Consider the following 24,010-nt stretch of genomic DNA (forward strand, 5'->3'; position numbering starts at 1 on the left):
CGCAGTTCTCAAGGGTGACAGTTTTTACTCTATTTTTTTTTTTAATAATATTTTATTGTGTTTTCAGTAAAGGTTTTACATAGTTGTTTAGGTTCCCATTCAACAATTTGTGTACAAGCTGTTCAGTGACATTGGTTACATTCTTCACAATGCGTGAACATTCTCATTATTTCCATTTGGGATATTCCATTGACATTCTTTACTTTTTGAGCTAAACTGCTATTTAATTTAAAAGTGACTTCAGAAGACAGTTTCAGGTTAAGGTTTGAAGAATATCTCAGGAGAATAGTCTCGGGGATTCCTCTAGTCTCAACGGGTCTAATAAGTCTGGATTCTTTGAGAATTTAAAGTTCTCTTCCACATTTTTCTTCCTTTCTATCAATATCCATCTATCATGACCCTGATCCGAACATCTGGTTGTGGTAGCCGGGCACCATCTAGTTCTTCTCGTCTCAGGGTAGAGGAAGTACGAGTCTGTGGAGGCAGTTAGGCCTGTAGAGTGGCTCCTTCTCTGATTCCTGGGTTTCCTTCTTTCTCTTTTGCTTCAGATGAATAGAGACAAATAGCTGTATCCAGGAAACCTGTTTTGCAAACATTCTTTCAGACTCAGAGTGCATCTGTATTACATTGCTCTGGGTGCTGTGAAGCTACCAACCTGGTGATCACATGCATGTCTGGGTGGTGCCCAAGAAAACATCTACACAGGCCACCACGACAGTACTGGTGGAGATGGTGGGGAAGCCATCAACCACTGTGGCAATTCCTCTCACGGCATTCCACCACCAGGAGGCTCTGTGCTGGGTTGCCACCTCCATCACCCCCCAAACGTTCATTTCTCATCGGGTATCAGTGGGCTAAAAACGTCAGCCTTTGGTATTTCATACCTGCAAACTTCCTGTGAGCAGCTGAACACGTTAAGCATTTGCACCATTCAGGGACTCCTAAAAACCAGTCGTCTGGTTGACTGACTCATGGCAACCCCATGTGTGTCAGAGTAGAACTGTGCTCTGTAGGGTTTTCAATGGCTGATTTTTTGGAAATAGATCGCCACGCCTTTCTTCTGAGGTACCTCTGGGTGAACTCCAACCTCTAACCTTTTGGTTAGTAGCCAAATGTTTGATCGTTTGGGCCACCAAAGGACTTCTAAGTACAGATTACAGAGCTTCCCAAAAATAAATAAATAAAAGATGCTTAAAGTCTAGATAAAACCAACAACATTGTACATATTTTATAAATGAAAAAAATTAAATGCTTAAGAGATACACTGTAACTATTCTGGAATGTGATAACACCAAAAAAAAAAAAAAAAAAGCCATTGCTGTTGAGTCCATTCCGACTCATGGCGATCCTATAGGATAGAGTAGAACTGCCCCATAGACTTTCTAAGGCTGTAATCTTTACAGAAGCAGACTGCCACATCTTTCTTCTGGTGGGTTGGAGCCGCCAACCTTGGGGTTAGCAGCCGAGCACTTTACCGCTGCACCACAATGACATCAAAGCCACCTGAAATGGTGACACAAATGCCCTGCTTACAGAGGTGATGTGAACGGAACGGAAAGCAGAGTCAAGCCCCTTTGGTGTTTTGTGTTTCAGGAATTGGCTGTTGGTGGCACTCGGCGTTTTCCTGGCTTTGAGGCCCTCTGGTTGTAGAGATTTATCTGGTTCCCGGCCCAACATCCTTCTCCTGATGGCAGACGACCTCGGCATTGGAGACGTTGGTTGCTATGGCAACACCACCCTCAGGCAAGACTCACGAGAATGGTTCAGTTTGTGTCCCCACAGAGAGCCCAGAGGACAGAGAAGTCACCGATAATACGTACAACCAAGTTCTAGGTTTATCAGATATCTGCACACATTGTTTCTTGTTGTTGTTGTTGGTTGCCATCAAATCAGCTCAGACACGTGGAGACAGAAGGAAAAGTTGCCTGGTCTAGCACTATATTCACAATTACTGGTATGCTCTAGCACCCCTTTGTGGTCATTATGTCAGTCCATCTGTGATGGACTGAATTGTGTCCCCCCCAAAATTACATGTTGTAAATCCTAACCCCTATACCTGTGGTTATCATCCCATCTGGGAATGGGTTTTCTTCCTGATGTTAATGAGGCCGTACTACTGTAGGGTGTGCGTCTTAACACTTTCATGCCCAGTGGCACATATAAAAAAAATTAAATCTTTTCTTGTTGGCTTTTTTTTTTTTTTTAACATTTTATTGTGCTTTAGGTGAAAACTTCCACAGCAAATTAATTTTTCAATCAATGACTCTCACACAAATTATTTCATGATCTTGGTTGCAATCCCTGCAATGTGCCAGCATGCTCCCTATTTCCTCCCTGAGTTAATTCTCCATTTCCTGTAGTCCAGTTTCCCTGTCCCTCCCTTCCCGCCTTCTCATCTTTGGTTTTGGACCATCGGTGCCCTTTTGTTCTCATGTAATTGATTGTTCTAAGGAGCACATTCTTCACGGATGTTATTGTTGACTTTATAGCCCCGTCTATTATTTGGCTGAAAGCTGACCTCCAGGAGTGTCCGCAGTTTCAAGTTACAAGGTTGTCTTAGGGCAACAGCCTTGGAGTTCCCTCCAGTCTCTCAGAAGAGCAAATCTAGTCTTTTTTTTTTTTTAATTTGTATTTTTTTCTTCATTTTTTACCCATTCTATTTTTATCCAGGACCTTCTATTGTGATCCCAGCCAGAGTGCCAACCATGAACTTTTTTTCAGCCTCTGGAGTTTATTGGGAAGCTGTTGTACCACTGATAACGCATGGTACCACAAGGCGGGGGCCTTTATGACTGTTTGAAACTGAAGATAAGGACGCATGCCGCAATTGACTGTTTTTACAGAGTATTGTATGAGGTGTTTGAATCTTTGGTAGGAAAAACAGAAATTTTGGAAAATTTTTATTTGTTACACATAGGTACCAATGGACTCTGGGGTATTATTAGTGGTACTTCCTGTGTACCACTAAATATTTAGGCTTGTGGGAGGGGGCAAGAAAAAAAAATCCATATGACCTACCAAAAATTCAGATATGCTCACTGATTAAGCCTGCTTCCGTTAATGACGACACATGGTATCAACAAAAAATTCAAAGCAGAAAATAATTGGGTCACCAAAGGGTGAAGTCCATCTCTTTTGAGGTATGAAAGGGCAGAATGAGCAAGGAAGCAAAGATGGGGGACAATAGGTGCCACACGCCAAGCAATCAGGAAACAGAAGCTGAAGAGACAAGGGCCTTCGCCCAGAGTCGACAGAAAGCCTTCCTTCCCCTGGAGCCAGCGCCCTGAATTCAGACTTCTAGCCTCCTAAACTGTAAGAAAATAAGTTTCTGTTCTCTAAAGCCGCCACCTTGTGGTATTTCTGTTATAGCAGGGCTAGGTAACTAAGATACCATCTCATCGAGAGTAGCCCCCGTTTTTGCTGACCCTCTGCTTTACCAAACATGATGCTCTTTTCCAGTGATTGGTCTTTCCTGATGACAGGTCCAAAGTAAGTGATTTCGAGTCTCACCATCTGCCCTTGTGAGGAGAATTCTGGTTGTATTTCTTCTAAAGCTGATTTGTCTGTACCTCTGGCAGTCCACGGTGTATCTATGTGGTGGACTGACACAGTACTGCCACACTGCCTCGAGCATACCAGTGATCGCGAAGATGGCGCAGGCCCAGGAAGCGTGTCCTTCTGTCATGCATCAGGTCCCCATGAGTCGGGGGTGACTCCATAGCACCAACAATGACAACGTATATACCTATGCTTTTGTGGGAAAACCTTTTGACTGGGACTAAAGTTGTAACTCTCTCCCTCCACAGGACCCCAAATATTAACCGCCTTGCAGAGGACGGGGTGACCCTCACCCAGCACATCGCTGCTGCACCCACCTGTACCCCAAGCCGAGCTGCTTTCCTGACGGGCAGGTACCCGCTCCGGTCAGGTTAGTTCTTTCTGACATCTAACCATGGGCTGGACAAGGACATGCTCTTTTTAACTCCCCAAAGACAATTATTTGAGCCCTGGTGACGCAGTGGTTAAGAGCTACAGGGAGCTACAGCTGCTAACCAAAAGGTCGGCAGTTCGAATCAACCAACCGCTCCTTGGCAACCCTATGGGCAGTTCTACTCTGTCCTGTAGGGTCGCCATGAGTCAGAATCAAGTCAACAGCAATGGGTTGGGTTTTTTTGTTTTTTAAGACAATTACCGCAGCGGGGTAGCGATAGTTCAGTGGCAGAACTTTCGCCTTCTATGCGGGAGACCCAGATTCGATTCCCAGCCAGCGCGTCTCATGCACAACCGCCACCTGTCTGTCAGTAGAGGCTTGTGTTATGCTGTGATGCTGAACAGGTTTCAGGGGCATTTCCAGTCTAAGGCAGACTAGGAAGAAAGGCCTGGCATTTTTCTTCTGCAAAGTCGGCCACTGAAAACCCTACAGAGCGCAGTTCTACTCTGACACACATGGGGTAGCCATGACTTGGAGTCGATTTGATGGCGACTGATTTTGAATTATAGCAAGAGTTTGGTCAAACATCATCTCAGAAGGTTAGATGAGAAGCTGGGGGGGTGGCCTGTGAGTTTATGGTGCTGGAATAACTTGGAAAAGGATACAGTTATACACCTTGAAGAATGTAAACAATGTCACCATGTTATATGTGTAGAATTGTTGAAACAGTGTATCCTTTGCTGCATACATTTCCTCAAACGTTAAAATTAAATTTAGAAAAGTTTTGTCAAATCATAGACATTTTTTAACTATCATTCTTGTTTCATTCAATACTCCTTTTTTTTTTTTTTTTTAACAAGCCCCACATCACAAGACAATAAGGGTCCTTACTAGCTTTTTCGATTAATTGATCATTTCCTTGGCTCATGTAACCCAGGAGGCAAAGCCAAGTAGGACGTAAATTTTCCATTTAATTATGAGTAATGGGGTTTGTCACCAAATATTCCAAATTAAAATGATAATGATAAAAAAAAACAATGAATGTGTCTCAGTATAATGTTTCCCTGAAATTCACTGATGACAGGGATGGTTTCCAGCAGAGGCAACCGAGTTCTTCAGTGGACAGCAGTCTCCGGGGGCCTTCCCGAAAGTGAGACCACCTTTGCCAAAATATTAAAAAATGAAGGCTATGCCACTGGACTGATAGGTATGTACATGTTTAAAGCACGTTACTTTAATATGGGGCAGCCCATTCAACTAAAGGAGCCCCTGGGTAGTACAAGCGCACTCAGCTGCTAACTGAAAGGTTGAAGGTTTGAACCCACTTAGAGGCACCCCAGAAAAAAATTCCTGGCATTCTGCTTCCACAAAAATCAGCCACTGAAAACCGTATGGAGCACAGCTCTACTCTGACACACATGGGGGGGCCACGAGCCAGGGCCAACCCAACACACCTCATTTAGAGTCCCTGAGTGGTTGCAAACAGTTAATGCATTCGGCTGCTAACCGAGAGGTCAGAGGTTCTAGTCCACCCAGAGGTACCTCGGGAGAAAGGCCTGGTGATCTACTTGTGAAAAACCCAGTGTTGAAAGCCCTGCGGAGCACAGTCCTGCTCTGACACACACGGGGGTGCTTATTTTCAGAGTCAGCTGGAGGGCAATTAGTTTTTTGTTTGTTTCTTGCTTTATAATATCCAGCTAACCACTTAGAAATGAAGTGCACGGGGATGCAGCATGACTCTCCACTCCATGGAAAGCAACCTGGTCACAAATGACTTTCTTTCCAGGCAGCTTGGTGCAAAGTGAGTGCTCAGGAGATACCGGTTTAATGACAAATCTCATGTTTTATGCAATGTGCTGATGTGCCACAAGTTAAAAAAAAAAAAGGCAAAACTATATACCCTTTCAGCAAAAATGTCGTAATTCCACCTTAGTCCCGTGGAACCGGGACCCCCAGCTCAGCATCTCCCTGCCTCCACAAATCATGTGCTTATTTTCCTACCTGCTGGCAAGCCCTGGTAGGGACGGAATAGAAGAAATTAAGAACAATAGTTTCCTGACAGGGTACAAAGTTTCCATTATCATTATTATCTGACAATGATAATTCTTAGTAACATTTATTTATAGCAAAGAAAAATAGTAGGCGATACATTGAATATAAAATAGAAAAGACTCATTGCCTTTTTTTTTTTTTTAACATGAAATAGTCCATTCTCATGGGAGTGCTGTTGTCCTTAGCTGCCATGGGGTGGGGCCCTGATTCGTGGCGACCCCGTATGCAATGGCACAAAACCTGCCTGTTCCTGCACTGTTCTCGTGATCCGTTGCAGATCAGACTGCTGTGATCCATAGGGTTTTCACTGACTGAATTTCAGAAGTCGATCTCCAGGCCTTTCTTCCTAGTCTGTCTTGGTCCACAAGCTCCTCTGAAACCCATTCAGCTTCACGGCAACACGCAAGTCTCCGCTGACAGACGGGTAGTGGGTGCACGTGAGGTGCATTGGCTGGGAATCGAACCCAGGTCTCCCACAGGAGAGGTAAGAATTCTGCCACTGAGCTACCATGGCCCTCAGGTATATATCGGAAATATATTCATATATAGCTTATTTATTTATATGTATATATAAACCCTGGTAGCATATTGGTTAAGAGCTACAGCTGCTAACCTAAAAGGTCAGCCATTTGAATCCAACGGGTGCTCCTTGGAAACCCTGTGGGATGGTTCTACTTGTCCTGTAGGGTCACTATGAGTCAGAATCGACTCAACGGTGGTGGGTACATATATGTAACTTATATTTATATATATATAAACCAAAAACCTGTTGCCATTGAGGCGATTCCGACTCACCACAACCCTATAGGACAGAGTAGGACCGTCCCATAGGGTTTCCAAGGAGCGACTGGTGGATTCAAACTGCCGACCTTTCGGTTAACAACCATAGCTCCTAACCACTGCACCACCAGGGCTCCAGATATTTATTTCAGGCTCCATAAATGTTCTGTTTCTTGATTTGGGTGATGGTTACAAACAGGTGTTGTTGTTGCTGCCATCGCGTCAGCTCTGACTCATGATGACCCCATACACGACAGAGTCAAATCATGATTTATAGGGTTTTCATTGGCTGATTTTCAGAAGTAGATCGCCAGGCCTTTCTTCCGAGTCTGTCTCAGTCTGGAAGCTCTGCCGAAACCTGTTCAGCTTCAGAGCAACACGCAAGCCTCCGCTGACAGACAGATGGTGGCTGTGCCTGATGTACATGGGCTGGGAATCAAACGTGGGTCTCTGGCACGGGAGGTGAGAATTCTACCATTGAGCCATCACTACCTCTAGGAAATCACATGGGGTTTTCTGGGTGATGGACGCCATCGGAGGGGTGAGAAGACACCCCGTGTCTCTTTATCAGCAGCCTAGTAGTGGAAGAAGGGAAGCTAACCACCTACCTTTAATGGAAGTGAAGGTTGCACTCTGGGAAACCTATCACCACCTCCAGCCTGACCCCTATCAAAGTGGCTTAGCAAAGTGAGGAACAATTCCAACGTGAGCGAGTCTTGTGCCATACCAATGATGTCACGTAGAACTTTCTAGAACAATCTGGCCTCTCCGTGCCCTCCTCATCACCCCACCACAGACCATCATAAGACAGGTGTGGTAGGCCGAGCGATGCCAAAGGTAACAGCTGCTGTTGAGTCGATTCCCACTCCTGGAGGCGCCCCCGCGTGTGTCAGAGTAGAACTGTGCTCCGCAGGGTTTTCCATGGCTGATTTTTCTGAAGCAGATCACCAGGCCTTTCTTCCAAGGCACCTCTGGGTGAATTCAAACCTCCAGCCTTTCAGTTAGCAGCCAACCACATCAACTGTTTTAACCACATGTAGCAGCGTATATATATTATATATACTCTATCTGTGTATCTATTATCATCTATTTATCTGCCTACCTACCTTCCAGGTGTCATCGAGTCTATTACAACTCATGGCGACCCCATGTGTGTCAGAGTAAAACTGTGCTCCATAGGGTTTTCAATGGCTGATTTTTCAGGAGATTGCCAGGCCTTTCTTCTGAGGCACCACTTGGTGGACTTGAACCTCCAGCCTTTCACTTAGCAGCCAAACGCAAACCACTGGCACCACCCAGAGACCCCTAGGGTTCTCATGCCCCTGACATGGGGAGGTCAGGCTGCGGTGCAAGTAACCGATCACACTGCCCACATTCCTGCGTGTCCCCAACATACCCCAGTGCCCCTCAGAAGGCCTATAACGGAGGACACTCATGATTTCTACTTACCAGTGGGTGGTCAACTAGTTTTCTGTCACATGGACATACTTTTGCCTTCCAGGAAAATGGCACCTGGGCCTCAACTGTGAGTCCCCCAGTGACCACTGCCACCACCCCCTCAACCACGGCTTCGACTATTTCTATGGGATGCCTTTCTCCATGATGGGAGACTGTTTGCGGTGGGATCTCTCCGAGAAGCGTGCAGGCCTGGAGCTCAAACTCAACTTCTGCGTCCAGATCCTGGCCTTGGCTGTCCTCACGGTGGCTGCCGGGAAGCTCACGGGCTTGGTATCGGTGCCATGGATGCCAGTTGTCTGGTTGACCATTGTGGCTGTCCTGCTCTGCGTGATCTCCCACTTCGTGGGCACGCTGATTGTTCACGCAGACTGTTTCCTAATGAGAAACCACTCCATCACGGAGCAGCCCATGCTCTTCCAGAGAACCACGTCTCTCATGCTCCAGGAGGCAGTGTCGTTTATCAAAAGGTGAGCGTTGACAGCAAAGACGGCATCAGTCCGGAATTTTGCTTTCTTTTCTTTTCAATAGGCACCGACGATAGAAAATACTGAGCTGCCGAAAATACAGATTTAGACTGAAATAAGTCAGTCATGAAAACTGTTTGACTTACAACAACAGACATTCACTCTCGGGCAGTTCTGGAGACAGGAAGTCCGCAAACAAGGTGCGGGCAGGGCTGCGCTCCCTCCGGAGGCTCTAGGGGAGGGTCCTTCCTCGTTTCTTCCAGCTTCTGGTGGCCCCAGGCGTTCCTGGGCTTGCAGCCCCTTCACTCCAGTCTCTGCTCTGTCTTCACATGGCCATCTTTTCTCTATGTCTCCCTGTCTCTGTGTCTTTTCTCCTCCCCTTACAAGGACGCCCATCCTTTGATTCGGAGCCTCCCTACCCCAGTATGGCAACCCTGGTGGTGCAGCGCTTAAGAGTCTGGCTGTTAACCAAAAGGTTGGCAGTTCAAATCCACCAGGCGCTCCTTGGAAACCCTATGGGGCAGTTCTGCTCTCTATGAGCTGGAATCAACTGGATGGCAACTAACAAGAACAGCTACTCCACTATGATCTCATGTTAACTTAAATTTTCTCTGCAAAAACCCTGACTCCCAACAAGGTCACGGTCACAGGTACTGGGGATTAGGACTTGAACACATCGTTCTGGAAGGGGACGCCATTCAACCCATCACAAAGGACGTGACTGTTTTGTGTTTGCTGACTCTAGGGTCTCCATCTCTGCTGGTCACAAAGATAACTCTAGTTGCTTTGTGTTTACTCTCATATTCTTTTGCTTGAATTTTTTTTCTAATTTTATATTTTATTTGGTGAAAATGCACACAGCAAAATGTATACCAATTTGCCAGTTTCTACATGTTCAACGAAGTGGTATTTGGTGACATTCTTCAAGGTGTGTGAACACTCTCACCCTTCTTTTCCGAGTTGGCCCCCAACCCCCATTATTTGTGTTTGCTTTCAGAAACAAGCACGGCCCTTTCCTGCTCTTTGTTTCCTTCTTACACGTCCACGTTCCCCTCGTTACCACTGAGAAGTCCCTGGGAAAAAGCGTTCATGGGCTGTACGGGGACAACGTGGAGGAGATGGACTGGATGGTGGGTGAGTGTCTTCTTCACGTGAAAACATGGCTGCTCCTCCCCTAGAAGGGGCAGAGGGCGAATGGCGTCAGTGAGGAGAAGGTGAGATGAATTAAAGCCAAGCACAGCAGAAGCCATGGGAGGGTAACAACCAGACTGGATCTCAAGGGTTTACAATACCATACCATACATCTTCACTCAAGTCCCTGTTGGCATCAACAGTGAACGTGCTCAGCTCCTAACCAAAAGGTTGGTGGTTTAAACCCACCCAGAGGTACCTCGGAAGAAAGGCCTGGCAATCTACTTCCAAAAAACCAGCCACTGAAAATCCCATGGAACACAGTTCTGCTCCAACACACATAGGGTTGCCAAGAGTTGGGGTCCACGGCAAGTCACAACAACAGGGGCATATCTTTTATACAATGAGTCAATCCCATTGCTCGTGCGTGGTGTTGTTAGTTTCCGTTCAGTGGATCTGACTCATGGGGACCCCATAGGTGCCGAGTAGAACTGCTCCCCAGGGTTTTCAAGGCTGTGACCTTTCGGAAGCAGATCGACAGGTTTTTCTTCCAAGGTGTCTCTAGGTGGGTTCGAACCGCCAACATTTTAGCTGGTAGTCGAGTGCTTAATTGTTTGCAACACCCAGAGAGTCCTGCAGGTAGGCAATCTAAATTTGGAGTCCACGCCTGAGTCTGAAAAATCAGATAAAACGATCAGAAATCAGAAATCAGCTTAAAAGTGTCCAAGAGCTCCCATTGCTGAGAAAAATAGTACCTGAGGGCAAAAACCTTCTACGGCCACCTAGACTTTCTTACGTGCACCTGGTACCTGGAACCACCGATTCGGTACAAACAATGCCCTCAGCTGCTAACTGAAAAATTGACTCTTTGGGTCCCCTTCGAGGTACCCGGGAAGAAAGGCCTGGCACTCGTGAAAAATCAGCTGCTGAAAACTCTATGGAGCACAGATCTGATACCCATGGGGTCACCATGAGTCAGAATCAGCTCAATGCCAACTTCTCTTTTTTACAATGGCCCAACCCCCTACCAGCTCTGGGCTCAAACACTGATAAGAATAAAGAGTCTGACCCCTCAGCACCAGCAGCTCCAGCCCAGAAGTTTGGAGGTTGGGCTAACTCCGGGAGAACTCCCTCGTTCTCAGATCTGTTCCACACTTGCTGACACGTCAGCTTCCTCAAGCTGCCAGATGTATGTAAGAAACAACATGTACTCTCCGGGGACGGCAAAGCAGAAGAGCACTGCAGCTCAGTCTCCACTGTTCTTCAGTACACGCTTCTCGTACAAAATTTAAAAACGTTATTAGGTTTGCAAAGAAGCAAGAAAACAGGACTCACGACAAAAATAAATCAGTACATAAATTTCTGGAATCCAACCTTGCTATTTTGTCTCTACAACATTGCAGTGTGCGATGCTTCGACTTCCTGTGGTCTTGTAACTCCCATCCAAGTGGTTGGGTGGGACTGTGTGATAGGATAATTGTGGCCCACCAACGGCATTGGTCAGTTTTGCCATCCTGCTGGGCTTGAAATGAGTGACCCCTGAGGTAGAAAAAAGAATCCTATCACCACCAAGGAAGAACAGCCAAGAGCTGGCACGACGTTTGGACTTGGGATCCCTGTGCCGAGAAGCTCCTGGAAGCAGAAGACAGAGAGACAGAGAGTTGTAACCCTGAAGACGCTGAAAAGAGATGGCAGGAGAAACCCAGCAGCACAGACCTGGCAGCAGGAGACACCGTGATGGGGCCCCCGCCCACAGAGAGAGAAAGCTGAGTGCCTTTACGGAGAGTCCGAGGGCCAGGGAGAGGCGTCTGCCAGCACAGCTAGGAAGAGGCTGTCCTGATGGAAGAACTGTATCCTGAGTGCTCCTGAGCCTGAACTGTAACTCTTTATTTCCCTAAGGAACCCCATAATCGTCAGTATGGTCTGTGAGTTCTGTGTGGCCATTGCAATGAACTATCGAGCCCAGCAGAGAAGTATAAAGGGCCATGGGAGGGACAGTTGTTGTTAGAATTGGTAAAGATGGCAGAGAGAGGAGGCGTGTCTGACCTCCACCTCACAGGAATCAGCCTTGGGCTCTTGATCTTGATTCTCCTTGCCCTTGTGAAGTTAGAGGAGGTCAGACAGTGCCCCATGCTGTTTTTTATAAGCATACGCCCTTTTACCTTGCCTAAAATTTTTTGGAAATAGGATAGGGTACATACAAAGAACGGAGTTCCCGGCGGGAGGTGGGGGGAGCAAATGATTAGCATGCTAAGCTAAAGTTTGGAGGTTCAAGGCCATCCAGAGGTACCTCAGAGGAAAGGCCTGGTGATCTGCTTCCAAAAAAACAGCAATTGAAAACCGTGTGGAGCACAGCTGTACCATGACACATAGTCTCCAGGAATCCGGGTCAACTTGACGACAACTGGTTTAACTGGACATATAAATAAATACTTCAGTCTTAGATCAAGGACACTCAAGAGATCAACATCAGAATACTAATACTACCCAATCCCTTTATGTTTTAAATCGAAAAGCTCTTCCCCATAGGTTTTTCCAAAAGGCTAAAAGTACAGCTGTGTGGTTTGGTTTAAGAAACTTTGTCCTCTGTGGCTCCAACTTCCCTCCTCTTTGCAGGACAGATTCTGGACACTCTGAACAAGGAAGGTTTGACTGACAATACCCTGGTTTATTTTACATCGGATCATGGTGGATCCTTGGAGTCCCAACTGGGAAACCACCAGTATGGTGGCTGGAATGGAATATATAAAGGTGAGGCTCCAGGATTCCCAGACCCTTATCTCCAAGCATTATCTCCTCCGTAAAATGCCCAACCCTCTATTGGAAAGCAGACTTCGACACCAAAAACCCATCGCTCTCAACTCAATTCCAATTCCTGCGACCCTGGACAAAGAGCAGAACGGCCCCATAGAGTTTCCAAGGCTGTACTCTTTACAGAGGAGCCCTGGTGGCGCAGTGGTTAAGGGCTCAACTGCTAGCCAAAAGGTCGGCAGTTCGAATCCACCAGCTGCTCCTTGGAAACCCTATGGGGCCGTTCTGCTCTGTCGTATAGGGTCACTGTGAGCCAGAACAGACTCAACAGAAATGAGATTAATCTTTACGGAAGCAGATTGCCACATCTTTCTCCCAAGAAGTGGCTGGCGGGTTTGAACCACACTTCTGGTTAGCCAAGTGCTTAACCACTACACCACCAACGCTCCTTCCTTCAGCCCCAAAGGATGGCAAATACTGCTGCCTTACACCGTTGCTTTTTTCTTATCCTGTTTACCAAAACACCAATTTCTTTTTAAATTGTTTATCGCGCATTAGGTGAAAATTCTTGTTTTATAGTTTGCACATAATGTGTTCCGTGGCCTTGGTTTTACTCCCCACAATGCGTCAGCACTCTCCCCATTTCTGCCCTGGGTTCCCATTTCCTTGTGTCCTGATTTTATTCCCCTTCCTGCCGCCTTATCTTTGCTTTTGGACAATTGTCGCCCTTTTGATCTTGTATAATTGATTTTTCCAAGGAGCACATTCCTCTCAGTGTTACTGTTTATTTTAGGGACCCGTCTATGGTTTGATTGGAGGGTGGTCTCTGGGAATGCCTTCAGTTTTCAGTTCCAGTTCAGATGTGTGTCTTAGGGCCATAGTCTCGGGGGTTCCCCCAGTCTCTGTCAGACCAGTAAGTCTGGTTTTTTTGTGTGAAATTTGATTTTTTGTTCTACAATTTTCCTCCCGCTCTGTCCAGGACCCTCTGCTGTGATCCCAGTCAGAGCGGTCAAAGAAATTCCGATTTGTAAAGCTCAGGTTTGATTTTTTTTTGTTGTTTTTTTAATTCGATAACTCAATAGTTTTTGGTATATTCACAAATTGGCAACTATCACCACAGTCCATTTTAGAACATTTTCATCATCCAACAACAAACTCCATACCCATGAAATATCACCCCTTATCCCCTCAATCCCCAGGCCCCTGGAACCCCCACCCCCTGCCCTTGGCCACCACTATTCTCCTTTCTGTCTCTATGGATTTGCTCAGTGGTTCAGAGCTGTGCTGCTAACCAAAAGGTCGGCAGTTCAAATCCCCCAGCCGCTCCTGGGAAACCCTGTGGGGCAGTTCTACTCTGTCCTGTAGGGTCGCTGTGAGTCGTAATCGACTCGATGGCAATGGTTTGGAGTTTTTGGACATTTTATATAAATGGAATCATACGATCTTTGTCTTTTGTGCCTGGCTTCTTTCACTCAGCGTCCTGACGTAGAACGTATCAGGGCTTCATTTCTCTTTTCGGCTGAGTGATAAATATTCCATTGTATGGATAGACCACATTTTGTGTAACCATTTGTCCCCTGATGGGCTCAAGTTTGAATCTGTAGTTCAGAAAATGGATTCAAGGAGGGTTATCACCTTTTATTCAAACTAGGATTCCAATGATGACAGATTAAACCCTTATTTGATGTACCACAAGGTTTCAAATCAAATTAACACAGTGTTGACACTCAGAATGTTTTCATTTTTATTCCGTGAAAGAGTTTGGACTAATTTTGATATATATGTTTATCATGTATCACTTTAGTTTGTGTGTGTGTGTGGAGCCCTGGTGGTGCAGTGATTAAGAGCTCAGACTGCTAACCAAAAGGTTGGCAGTTCAAATCCACCAGCAATTCCTTGGAAACCCTAAGGGGCAGTTCTACTCTGTCCTGTAGGGCTGTTGTGAGTCGGGATCAGCTCAATGGCAATGAGTTTTGGAATATATATATATAAATATACAGACACACACATGGAAACCCTGGTGGCGTAGTGGTTAAGTGCTACGGCTGCTAACCAAGGGGTCAGCAGTTCGAATCCACCAGATGCTCCTTGGAAACCCTATGGGGCAATTCCACTCTGTCCTATAGGGTCGCTATGAGTCAGAACTGACTTGATGGCAACAGGGAATGGGGATACACATGCGTAATTATATACACATATATACAAATATATGGAGCCCTGGTAGCACAGTGGTTAAGAGCTATGGCTATTAACCAAAAGGTTGGCAGTTTGAATCCACCAGCCGCTCCTTGGAAACCCTGTGGGGCAGTTCTACTCTCCCCTGTAGGGTTGCTATGAGTTGGAATCAACTTGACTGCTACGGGGTTGGGGGGGATACATATATATATATATATATTCCCTGGATGGCACGAATGGAAAGGTCAGCAGCCTGAACCCACCCTATGGAGCACAATTCTACTCTGTAATATCACGAGGTCACCACGAATCAGAGTAGACTAGGTGGCAACTAACAACAACATCAATACTCACTTAAAAGATGAAGGGTCAAACCCACCCACTGGCACCACGGAAAGAAGGCCTGGCCATCTGCTCCTATAAAGATCACAGCCAAAGAAAACTGTACTCTGTAACACATGGAACCTCCGCGAGTTGGAGTCAACTCAACGGCGATGGGTTTTGGTTTGATTTCGGTTTTTAGTTTTACACACACACACACACACACACACACACACACACACACAGGTTAACTCAGTGTAGGCATTCCTAAGCCTTCTTCACACCTGGAATCAGACTCCTCTGTGATCTCTGTCATCTCAGCACCATGCATGTTTCCACGTGGGGTGATGGCGATTGTGTGGAAACAGATCATGGTGACAGTCACACACCACGACGGGTGCAATTATTGTCACTGAACTGGAGGCTTAAAAACGATTAGCGCGACAAATGTTATGCCATCTACATTTTACCACAAAAATAAAATAAATGTTTCCCACGGCGCCATTTACGATGCTCAGAGAACCGATCTAACGATTAAGAAGTATGAGGGAAACTGAAATTCTCTGGCGTCACTCAGCAATACAGAAGGACAACACTCAGGTTATCGAAGATATAAAACCCAACGTCCCCCGGGAAGGAACTAAACATTATTGTAAAATAATAATAAAAGATCGTTCTAAAGCAAACATCATGCTGAGTGAAGCCAATCACTCTCAGAGGGACAGATCCTATATGGTTCCACTGACGTGAAACATCCAAAACGTTGTTGTTGTTGTTAGGTGCCGTTGAGTCGGTTCCAACCCACAGCCACCCAAAGTACAACAGAACAAAACACTGCCCGGACCTGTGCCATCCCCACAATCGTCATTATGCTTGAGCCCATTGTTGCAGCCACTGTGTCAATCCAAAATAGGTAAATATATACGGAGCCAAGGTCCCTGGAAGTTGCAGATGGCTTGTGCACAAGTACTGACCTAAATCTTTGTGGTTCAAACCCACCCATTGGCGCTGAGGAAAAAAGTCCTGTTGATCTGCTTCTGTAAAAAAGGTTATTCTGTGCCACTGAGTCCATTCCGACTCACAGCAACCCAATTACAGCCAAGAAAATCCTACGAAAGAGTTTTACTCTGTAACACGTGAGGTCTCCGTGACTCCGAGTGAACTCAACCACAACGGGCTGATGCAGACCTGGTGGCTCCGTGGTTAAGCACTTGGCTGCTAACTGAAAGGTCATTGGTCCAAACCCATCAGCCGCTGCACAGGACAAAAGACCTGGCAATCTGCTTCTGTAAAGATTGGAAACCCTACAGGGCAGTGCTACTCTGTCATATAGGGTCACAGGGAGTCAGGCGTTGGGTAAATCTGCTGCAAAAGCGCTCTTTAAGGTGTTAAAAAGGAAAGATGTCACTTTAAGGACCAAGGTGAGTGTGACTGAAGCCATGGTATTTTCTATCGCCTCATATGCATGTGAAAGCTGGACAAAGAATAAGGAAGACCAAAGAAGAATTGACACCTTTGGATTATGGTGTTGGCGAAGAATACTGAATATACCAGGGACTGCCTGAAGAAGGAACAAACCTGTCTTGGAAGAAGTACAGCCAGAATGCTCCTTAGAAGCGAGGATGGCGAGACTACGTCTCACATACTTTGGACATGTTTTCAAGAGGGGTCAGTCCCAGGAAAAGGACAACCTGCTTGGTAAAGTAGAGGGTCAGCAAAAAAGAGGAAGACCCTCAACGAGGTGGATTGACACAGTGGCTGCAACAATGGGCTCAAGCATGACAATGACTGTGAGGATGGCGCAGGACTGGGCAGTGTTTCGTTCTGTTGTACATAGGGTCGCTGAGTCGGAACCAACTGGACGGCATCTAACAACAAGAACAAAGTTTATTGGTAGTTACCAGGCAGGTAGGAGGGATGGGAAAAAGGGGGACTCATTGCTCAAGGTACACTGAGTTTCCACTAAGGGTGATAGAAATATCTGAAAACAGATAATGGCTGAACTACATGAAGAACGTGACTAATGTCACCGAACAGTACCGGTGAAGAATGTTGGAATGGCAAACAAATTGGTACGTACATATTTATTACAAAAAAAAAATGTTAAAGCCCTCAGAGCAAACACTCATTTCTGATTTTGAATCACGTCCTTTCGTTTGTGTTTTAACAAAGGAGGCAAAGGCATGGGCGGCTGGGAAGGGGGCATCCGTGTGCCCGGAATCTTCCGGTGGCCTGGGGTGCTGCCCGCTGGCCGGGTGATCGACGAGCCCACCAGTCTGATGGACATTTTCCCCACGGTGGTCCAGCTGGGAGGCGGCCAGGTGCCCCAGGACAGGTATGTGTGGGATGGGACCACCTGCCCTCTAGTTTCTGAGAGCTGATGTTTTGATTTTTCACATTTAGGGGGAAAAAATACAGCAACATGAGAACATTTTAAAAATTCTGATGATTTCTTATATAACAGTATCGGTTTCCTACCCGTTGCTGTCGAGTCGATTCCGACCCATAGCAACCCTATAGGACAGAATAGAACTACCACATAGATTTTCCAAGGAGCACCTGGTGGATTCGAACTCCCAACCTTTTGGTTAGCAACTGTAGCACTTAAACCACTACACCATCAGGGTTTCCACCGATTTCTTAGTTTCCTTCAAATCAGTTCCAACTCCTGGTGACCCCGTGTGTGTCAGGATACAACTGTGTTCCACAGGGTTTTCAATGGCTGATTTTTTGGAAGTAGATCTCCAGGCCTTTCTTCTAAGGCAACTCTGGGTGGGCTGGAACCTCTAACCTTTCAACTAGCATGTTAACCGTTAGTGCCACCCAAACCAAAACAAACAAACTTGTTGTCAAGTTGATTCCGACTCATAGCAACCCTGCAGGACGGAGTAGAACTGTCCCATAGGGTTTCTAAAGCTGTAATCTTTACAGAAACAGGCTGCCACATCTTTCTCCCCAGGAGCCGCTGGTGGGTTTGAACCACTGATCTTTCAGTTAGCAACCAAGCGCTTTAACCGCTGCTCAACCAGGGCTCCTAAATCAGTTGCCATCAAGTTGATTTTGACTCACGGCAACCCCGTGTGTATCAGAGTAGAACTGTGCTCCATAGGGTTTTCAATGGCTGCTTTTTCATAAGTAGATCACCAGGCCTTTGTTCAGAGATGCCTCTGGGTGGACTCGAATCTCCAACCTTTTGGTAGCAGCCAAGCGTGTTAACCATTTGTAGTACCAGGGATTCCTAGACCAGTTGCTGTAGACTCAGTTCTGACTCATGGCAACCCCGTGTGTGTCAAAGTAGAACTGTGCTCCACAGGGTTTTCAGTGGCTGATTTTTGACGAATAGATCGCCAGGCCTTTCTTCCCAAGCACCCGCGGGTGGACTCGAACCTCCAACCTTTCCACTAGCAGCCGAGCACCTTCACTATTTGCACCACCCAGGGATCCCTCCCCAGCCCTTAGATGTCCAAGAAATTTTGCACATTTTTGTTCTGTCATTGTACGAGATAGAGGACTGAATTCGTGAAGTGCATAATGGAAACATATACGTAGAAAAAGAGCCCTGGAGACATAACAGTCTCAGCTGCTGACTCCAAGGTTCGAACCCACTCGGCAGCTTCCTGGGAGAAAGACCTGGCAATCTGCTCCCTTGCAGATTAAACGAAACCCAAACGCATTGCTGTGGAGTTGATTCCGGCTCATAGCGACCCTGTGGGACAGAGTAGAGCCACCCCATAGGGTCTCCAAGGAGCGGCTGGTGGATTTGAACTGCCGACATTTTGGTTAGCAGCCGTAGCTCACAGTAGCTCTTAACCACTGTGCCAGCAGGCCTCCACCAAGGCTTTAGGGGGACACAATTCAAGCCATGACACCATCTAGGTTCACATCCTGACTTCCCCCCAAGCGCTGTGAGCTAGCAGAGAGGAGCAGGGCCCCTTCACTCAGGGCCTGCAGGTGCCGTGGGACTGACCAACTGGATGCCTCTGCTACTTTCCACAGAGTGACAGATGGCCGGGACCTCACACCCCTGCTGCTTGGGGCCGCCGCACACTCAGGCCACCAGTTCCTGATGCATTACTGCGAGGGATTCCTGCACGCAGCCCGGTGGTACCAGAGGAGCAGTGAGTAGGGGGCTGCACCCTGAGGCCCCGAGGGGAGGACCCGCGCTGGCCAGAGAGCCAGGGAGCTGCAGGGCCGTCTTCGTGTCTGCTTCCGTTGCTCTGCTCCTTTACAGACTGCCTGTTCACACCAGCTTCCAATTTCGTCCTTGGCTGTGTTTTTCCCCCTCCCTTGGTGTCCTGCCTGCTGAGACCATCTGTCAGTCAACTGTGAGAAGGGCCTTCTCCACGTCCTGTCAGCATCATTTAGGGAACTGTTTCTCTCTCTGTCCTTCCCCCCATGATGCCAGCTGCGATTTTCATCATTACTCACACACACCTTCACACTCACATAATATACCCACTCACTCATACTCCCTGTCTTAGTCATCTACTGCTGCTATAACAAATACCACGAGTGGGTGGTATTATCTTCTCACAGTTCAGGAAGCTAGAAGTTCTGATTCAAGGTGCCTGCTCTAGGGGAAAGCTCTCTCCCTCTCTGTCTCCGTCTCTGTCTTTCGGTCCTTGTCTCTTTGGAGCTTCTGCTCCTGAGCCATCTTCATGTGGTGTGCCATCTCTCTTCCTCTCTGCTTGCTAGCTCGCTTATTTAATCTCTTTTGTATCTCAAAAGAGGGTGACTCAAGACACACCCTCCACTAACTGTCTCCTTAACTTAACCCAGAGAAACCCATCCCCAAATAGGGTTATAACTATAGCTGTAGTTATAACCCCAAATAGGGTTATAACTACAGCTATAGGGGTTAGGATTTACACCCTATTTTCAGGGGGGTCACAATTCAATCCCTAACACGCCTACATGCACACACACTTACACACTCAGCCACACATTCACACTCAACATACACACACACACATGCACACCTATGTACACACACAGCACACAGGCACACACACCCATTTACACACTCACACACATCCTTAGACTCAAACGTACACACATTCACATACACACTCACACAAACACACACTATGCCTTAGGCTGGGTTCTCTAGAGAAGCAAAACCAGTGAGCTTCTATATATATATGCACATAGAGAGAGACAGAGATTAAGATCAAGGAAATGCTTCACTCGGTTGCAAAGGCAACAAAGTCCCGAGTCTGGGGGTCACCCTGGAGGCTGACAAATCCCAAGATCTGCAGGCAAGACAGCAGCTAAGCTGCTAGCTCAAGTCCCGAGAACAGGAGGTCAGGTGAGCAGGAGCCAGCTACAGGATCCAGAGTGAGTAAAAGCCAGCGACCCGGCCACACCCCCAAGGAAACTCTCTTTCAACTGACTGGTTACTCACAATTCTTATTAAAAAAAAAAAAATCATTCATCAAGCACCTTATTCCCTTGCCATGTAATTTCATTGTATCTTGACTGCCTCAATCTTTGTGCCTATGTTCACCATCTTCATCTATGGGATTTGCCAAAGATTTTCTATTTTTATGGATCTTTTTTCTAAGAGTCCCTCTCTTGCATTTACTTAACACCTGTACTTTTAAATTTTATAACTAATCGATTTCTGCTTCCATCTTTGTCTTCTGATAAGAGTTTCACCAATTCGAGTCTCTTACTCCTCTTTTTATTTTTAGGATCATACAATGTTTTTCCTCTTGTGTCTGGCTTACTTCATTCAGCATCATGTTTTCAAGGTCCATCCATATTGTGGCATGCATCAGGACTTCATTTCTCTTGGCGGCTGAGTAATATTTCATTGTGTGGATGGATCATATTTTGCTTATCCATTCATCTGTTGATGGGCACTTGGGCTGTCTCTTTTCATGGCTGAGTAATACTCCACTGTATGGATGGACCACATCTTACTTATCCATTCATCTGTTGATGGGCACTTGGGTTGTTTCTTTTTCACGGCTGAGTAATGCTCCACTGTATGGATGGACCACATCTTACTTATCCATTCATCTATTGATGGGCACTTGGGTTGTTTCTTTTTCACGGCTGAGTAATACTCCACTGCATGGATGGACCACATCTTACTTATCCATTCGTCTGTTGATGGACACTTGGGTTGTTTCTTTTTATGGCTGAGTAATACTCCACTGTATGGATGGACCACATCTTACTTATCCATTCATCTATTGATGGGCACTTGGGTTGTTTCTTTTTCATGGCTGAGTAATACTCCACTGTATGGATGGACCATATCTTACTTATCCATTCCTCTGTTGATGGGCACTTGGGTTGTTTCTTTTTCACGGCTGAGTAATACTCCACTGTATGGATGGACCATATCTTACTTATCCATTCGTCTATTGATGGGCACTTGGGTTGTTTCTTTTTCATGGCTGAGTAATACTCCACTGTATGGATGGACCACATCCACATCTTACTTATCCATTCATCTATTGATGGGCACTTGGGTTGTTTCTTTTTCATGGCTGAGTAATACTCCACTGTATGGATGGACCACATCTTACTTATCCATTCATCTGTTGATGGGCACTTGGGTTGTTTCTTTTTCATGGCTGAGTAATACTCCACTGTATGGATGGACCACATCTTACTTATCCATTCGTCTGTTGATGGGCACTTGGGTTGTTTCTTTTTCATGGCTGAGTAATACTCCACTGTATGGATGGACCACATCTTACTTATCCATTCATCTGTTGGTGGGCACTTGGGTTGTTTCTTTTTCATGGCTGAGTAACACTCCACTGTATGGATGTACCATATCTTACTTATCCATTCGTCTGTTGATGGACACTTGGGTTGTTTCTTTTTATGGCTGAGTAATACTCCACTGTATGGATGGACCACATCTTACTTATCCATTCATCTGTTGATGGACACTTGGGTTGTTTCTTTTTCACAGCTGAGTAATACTCCACTGTATGGGTGGACCGCATCTTACTTATCCATTCATCTGTTGATGGAAACTTGGGTTGTTTCTTTTTCATGGCTGAGTAATACTCCACTGAATGGGTGGACCACATCTTGCCTATCCATTCATCTGTTGATGGGAACTTGGGTTGTTTCCACCTCTTGACTGTTGAGATTAGCACTGTTACCCAGCAATGCCCCATATCGTCTATCTCACCCTCTAAATCGCTGTCCTTCCCCCAGCAGGCACCGTCTGGAAAGTCCACTTCACGACCCCCAAGTTCCACCCAGAGGGTGCCGGCGCCTGCTACGGCAGAGGGGTCTGCCCATGCTCAGGGGCTGGGGTCATCCACCATGACCCACCTGTGCTCTTCAATCTCTCCCGGGACCCTTCCGAGGCCCACCCCCTCACGCCGGCCACAGAGCCCTTGTTCCACCAGGTCATGGAGAGGGTGGCTCAGGCTGTGAAGGAGCACCAGCAAACGCTCACCCCAGCCCCCCTGCAACTGGACTCACTGAACAACATCTGGAGACCCTGGCTCCAGCCATGCTGCGGTGTCTTCCCCTTGTGCTGGTGCAGTCAGGAAGAACACCAACAATAAATGTCTGCCAGAAAAACTGGGGTTCCTGTTGTGGGCCTCAGTGCTGGAATCCCATTATGGACTAAACTGTGTACCCCTAAAAGTTGTATAGAAGTCCTAACCCCCGTACCTGTGTACCCATGATGACCCCACGTGTGTCACAGTAGAACTGTGCTCCATAGGGTTTTTAAGGCTGTGCCCTTTCAGAAACAGATTGTCAGGCCTTTCTTCCGAGGCACCTCTGGGTGGGTTCAAACCACCAACCTTTCAACTAGCAGTTGGGCGCTTACCCTTTTGCCCACACATGGGATCCCCATGAGTCAGAATTAACTTGACTGCAACTAACTATAGCAACAACAACATTCATGTGGATGTGATCCTATCTGGGAATAGGGTTTTCCTTGTTATGTTAATGAGGCTGTACTGATGTAGGGTGTGTCTTAAACCTGGTCACTTTTGAGAAATAAAAATAGCAGATTAAACACAGAGAAGCAAACACAAATGGGCAAAAGATAGATGCTACATGGAGGTCACCAAGGAACCAAGGAACACCAGGTATACCGAAGCTGAGCCAAAGACCTCCCCTGATAGCCAACAGAGAGATAGCCTTCCTCCAGCATCAGTAGCCTTGATTTGGACTTCTAACTTCCTGAACTGTGAGAAAATAAATCTCTGTTCTTGAAAACCACCCACTTCTGGTATTTTTGTTACAGCAGCACTAGAAACTAAGAGAGCTTCTTCACCTGAATCACCAAGAAGCCTTCACTGTGAAGTTAAGACATTCATTTTGTTGGGCTTAATTCTTTCACCAAATCAAAAGAGTCAAGAAAAAGCAATAATGTATAATCACCACTAAATAAAATGACTTTTATCATTCCAGGTATGCATCAGAAAGAGCAAAGTTAAAGCCCTTGGCTGCTAACTGAAAGGCTGGAGGTTCCGGTTCACCCAGAGGTGCCTTGGAAGAAAGGCCTGGTGATCTGCTTCAAAAAAATCAGCTACTAAAAGCCGTATGGAGCACAGTTTACTCTGATGCACATAGGGGCACTAGTAATCAGAATTGAGTCAATAACAACTGGTTGTAGGGCACTGCCCTAGTTGTTCCTGTGTTCCATCCAGTCAATTCTGACTCATAGCAACCCCTTGTGACACAGTAGAACTGCCTCATAGGGCTTAATCTTTATGGAGCAGGCCACCAGGTCTTTGTCCCGTGGAGCAGCTGGTGGGTTCAAACTACTGACTTGTTGTTTAGCAGCCAAGCACTTAACCACTGCACCACCAGGGCTCCTTAGAGTAAACAGAGTAACAAATAACGCTGAAAAAAGAGAGAGAAGCAATAAACAATGCCCAAGAATCAACTTCAGATATAACAAGTCATCACAACAAATGTAAATGAACTAATTTTGCCTTTTAAGACAAAGGCT

General features: G+C 46.3%; 2 protein-coding genes across 8 annotated transcripts in view; one reads left to right on the forward strand and one right to left on the reverse strand.

The window, feature by feature from the left end:
• The window catches only part of LOC100664052 (arylsulfatase H), a 93,926-nt gene that overhangs the window by 67,054 nt on the left and 2,862 nt on the right, over nt 1–24,010 (reverse strand). The window lies entirely within an intron of this gene.
• Nucleotides 1,550–23,271, forward strand: LOC135229072 (arylsulfatase L-like; the record flags this gene model as incomplete). The annotated part of the gene is made up of 9 exons (XM_064278867.1): nt 1,550–1,743; nt 3,807–3,928; nt 5,016–5,138; nt 8,265–8,688; nt 9,683–9,819; nt 12,433–12,567; nt 17,236–17,398; nt 19,060–19,181; nt 22,249–23,271. Coding segments are annotated over 9 exons (1,779 nt in total), but the record flags the coding sequence as incomplete, so codon positions are not given.

The sequence above is a fragment of the Loxodonta africana genome, chromosome Y (assembly GCF_030014295.1).
Source record: "Loxodonta africana isolate mLoxAfr1 chromosome Y, mLoxAfr1.hap2, whole genome shotgun sequence".
Classification (NCBI taxonomy): Eukaryota; Metazoa; Chordata; class Mammalia; order Proboscidea; family Elephantidae; genus Loxodonta; species Loxodonta africana.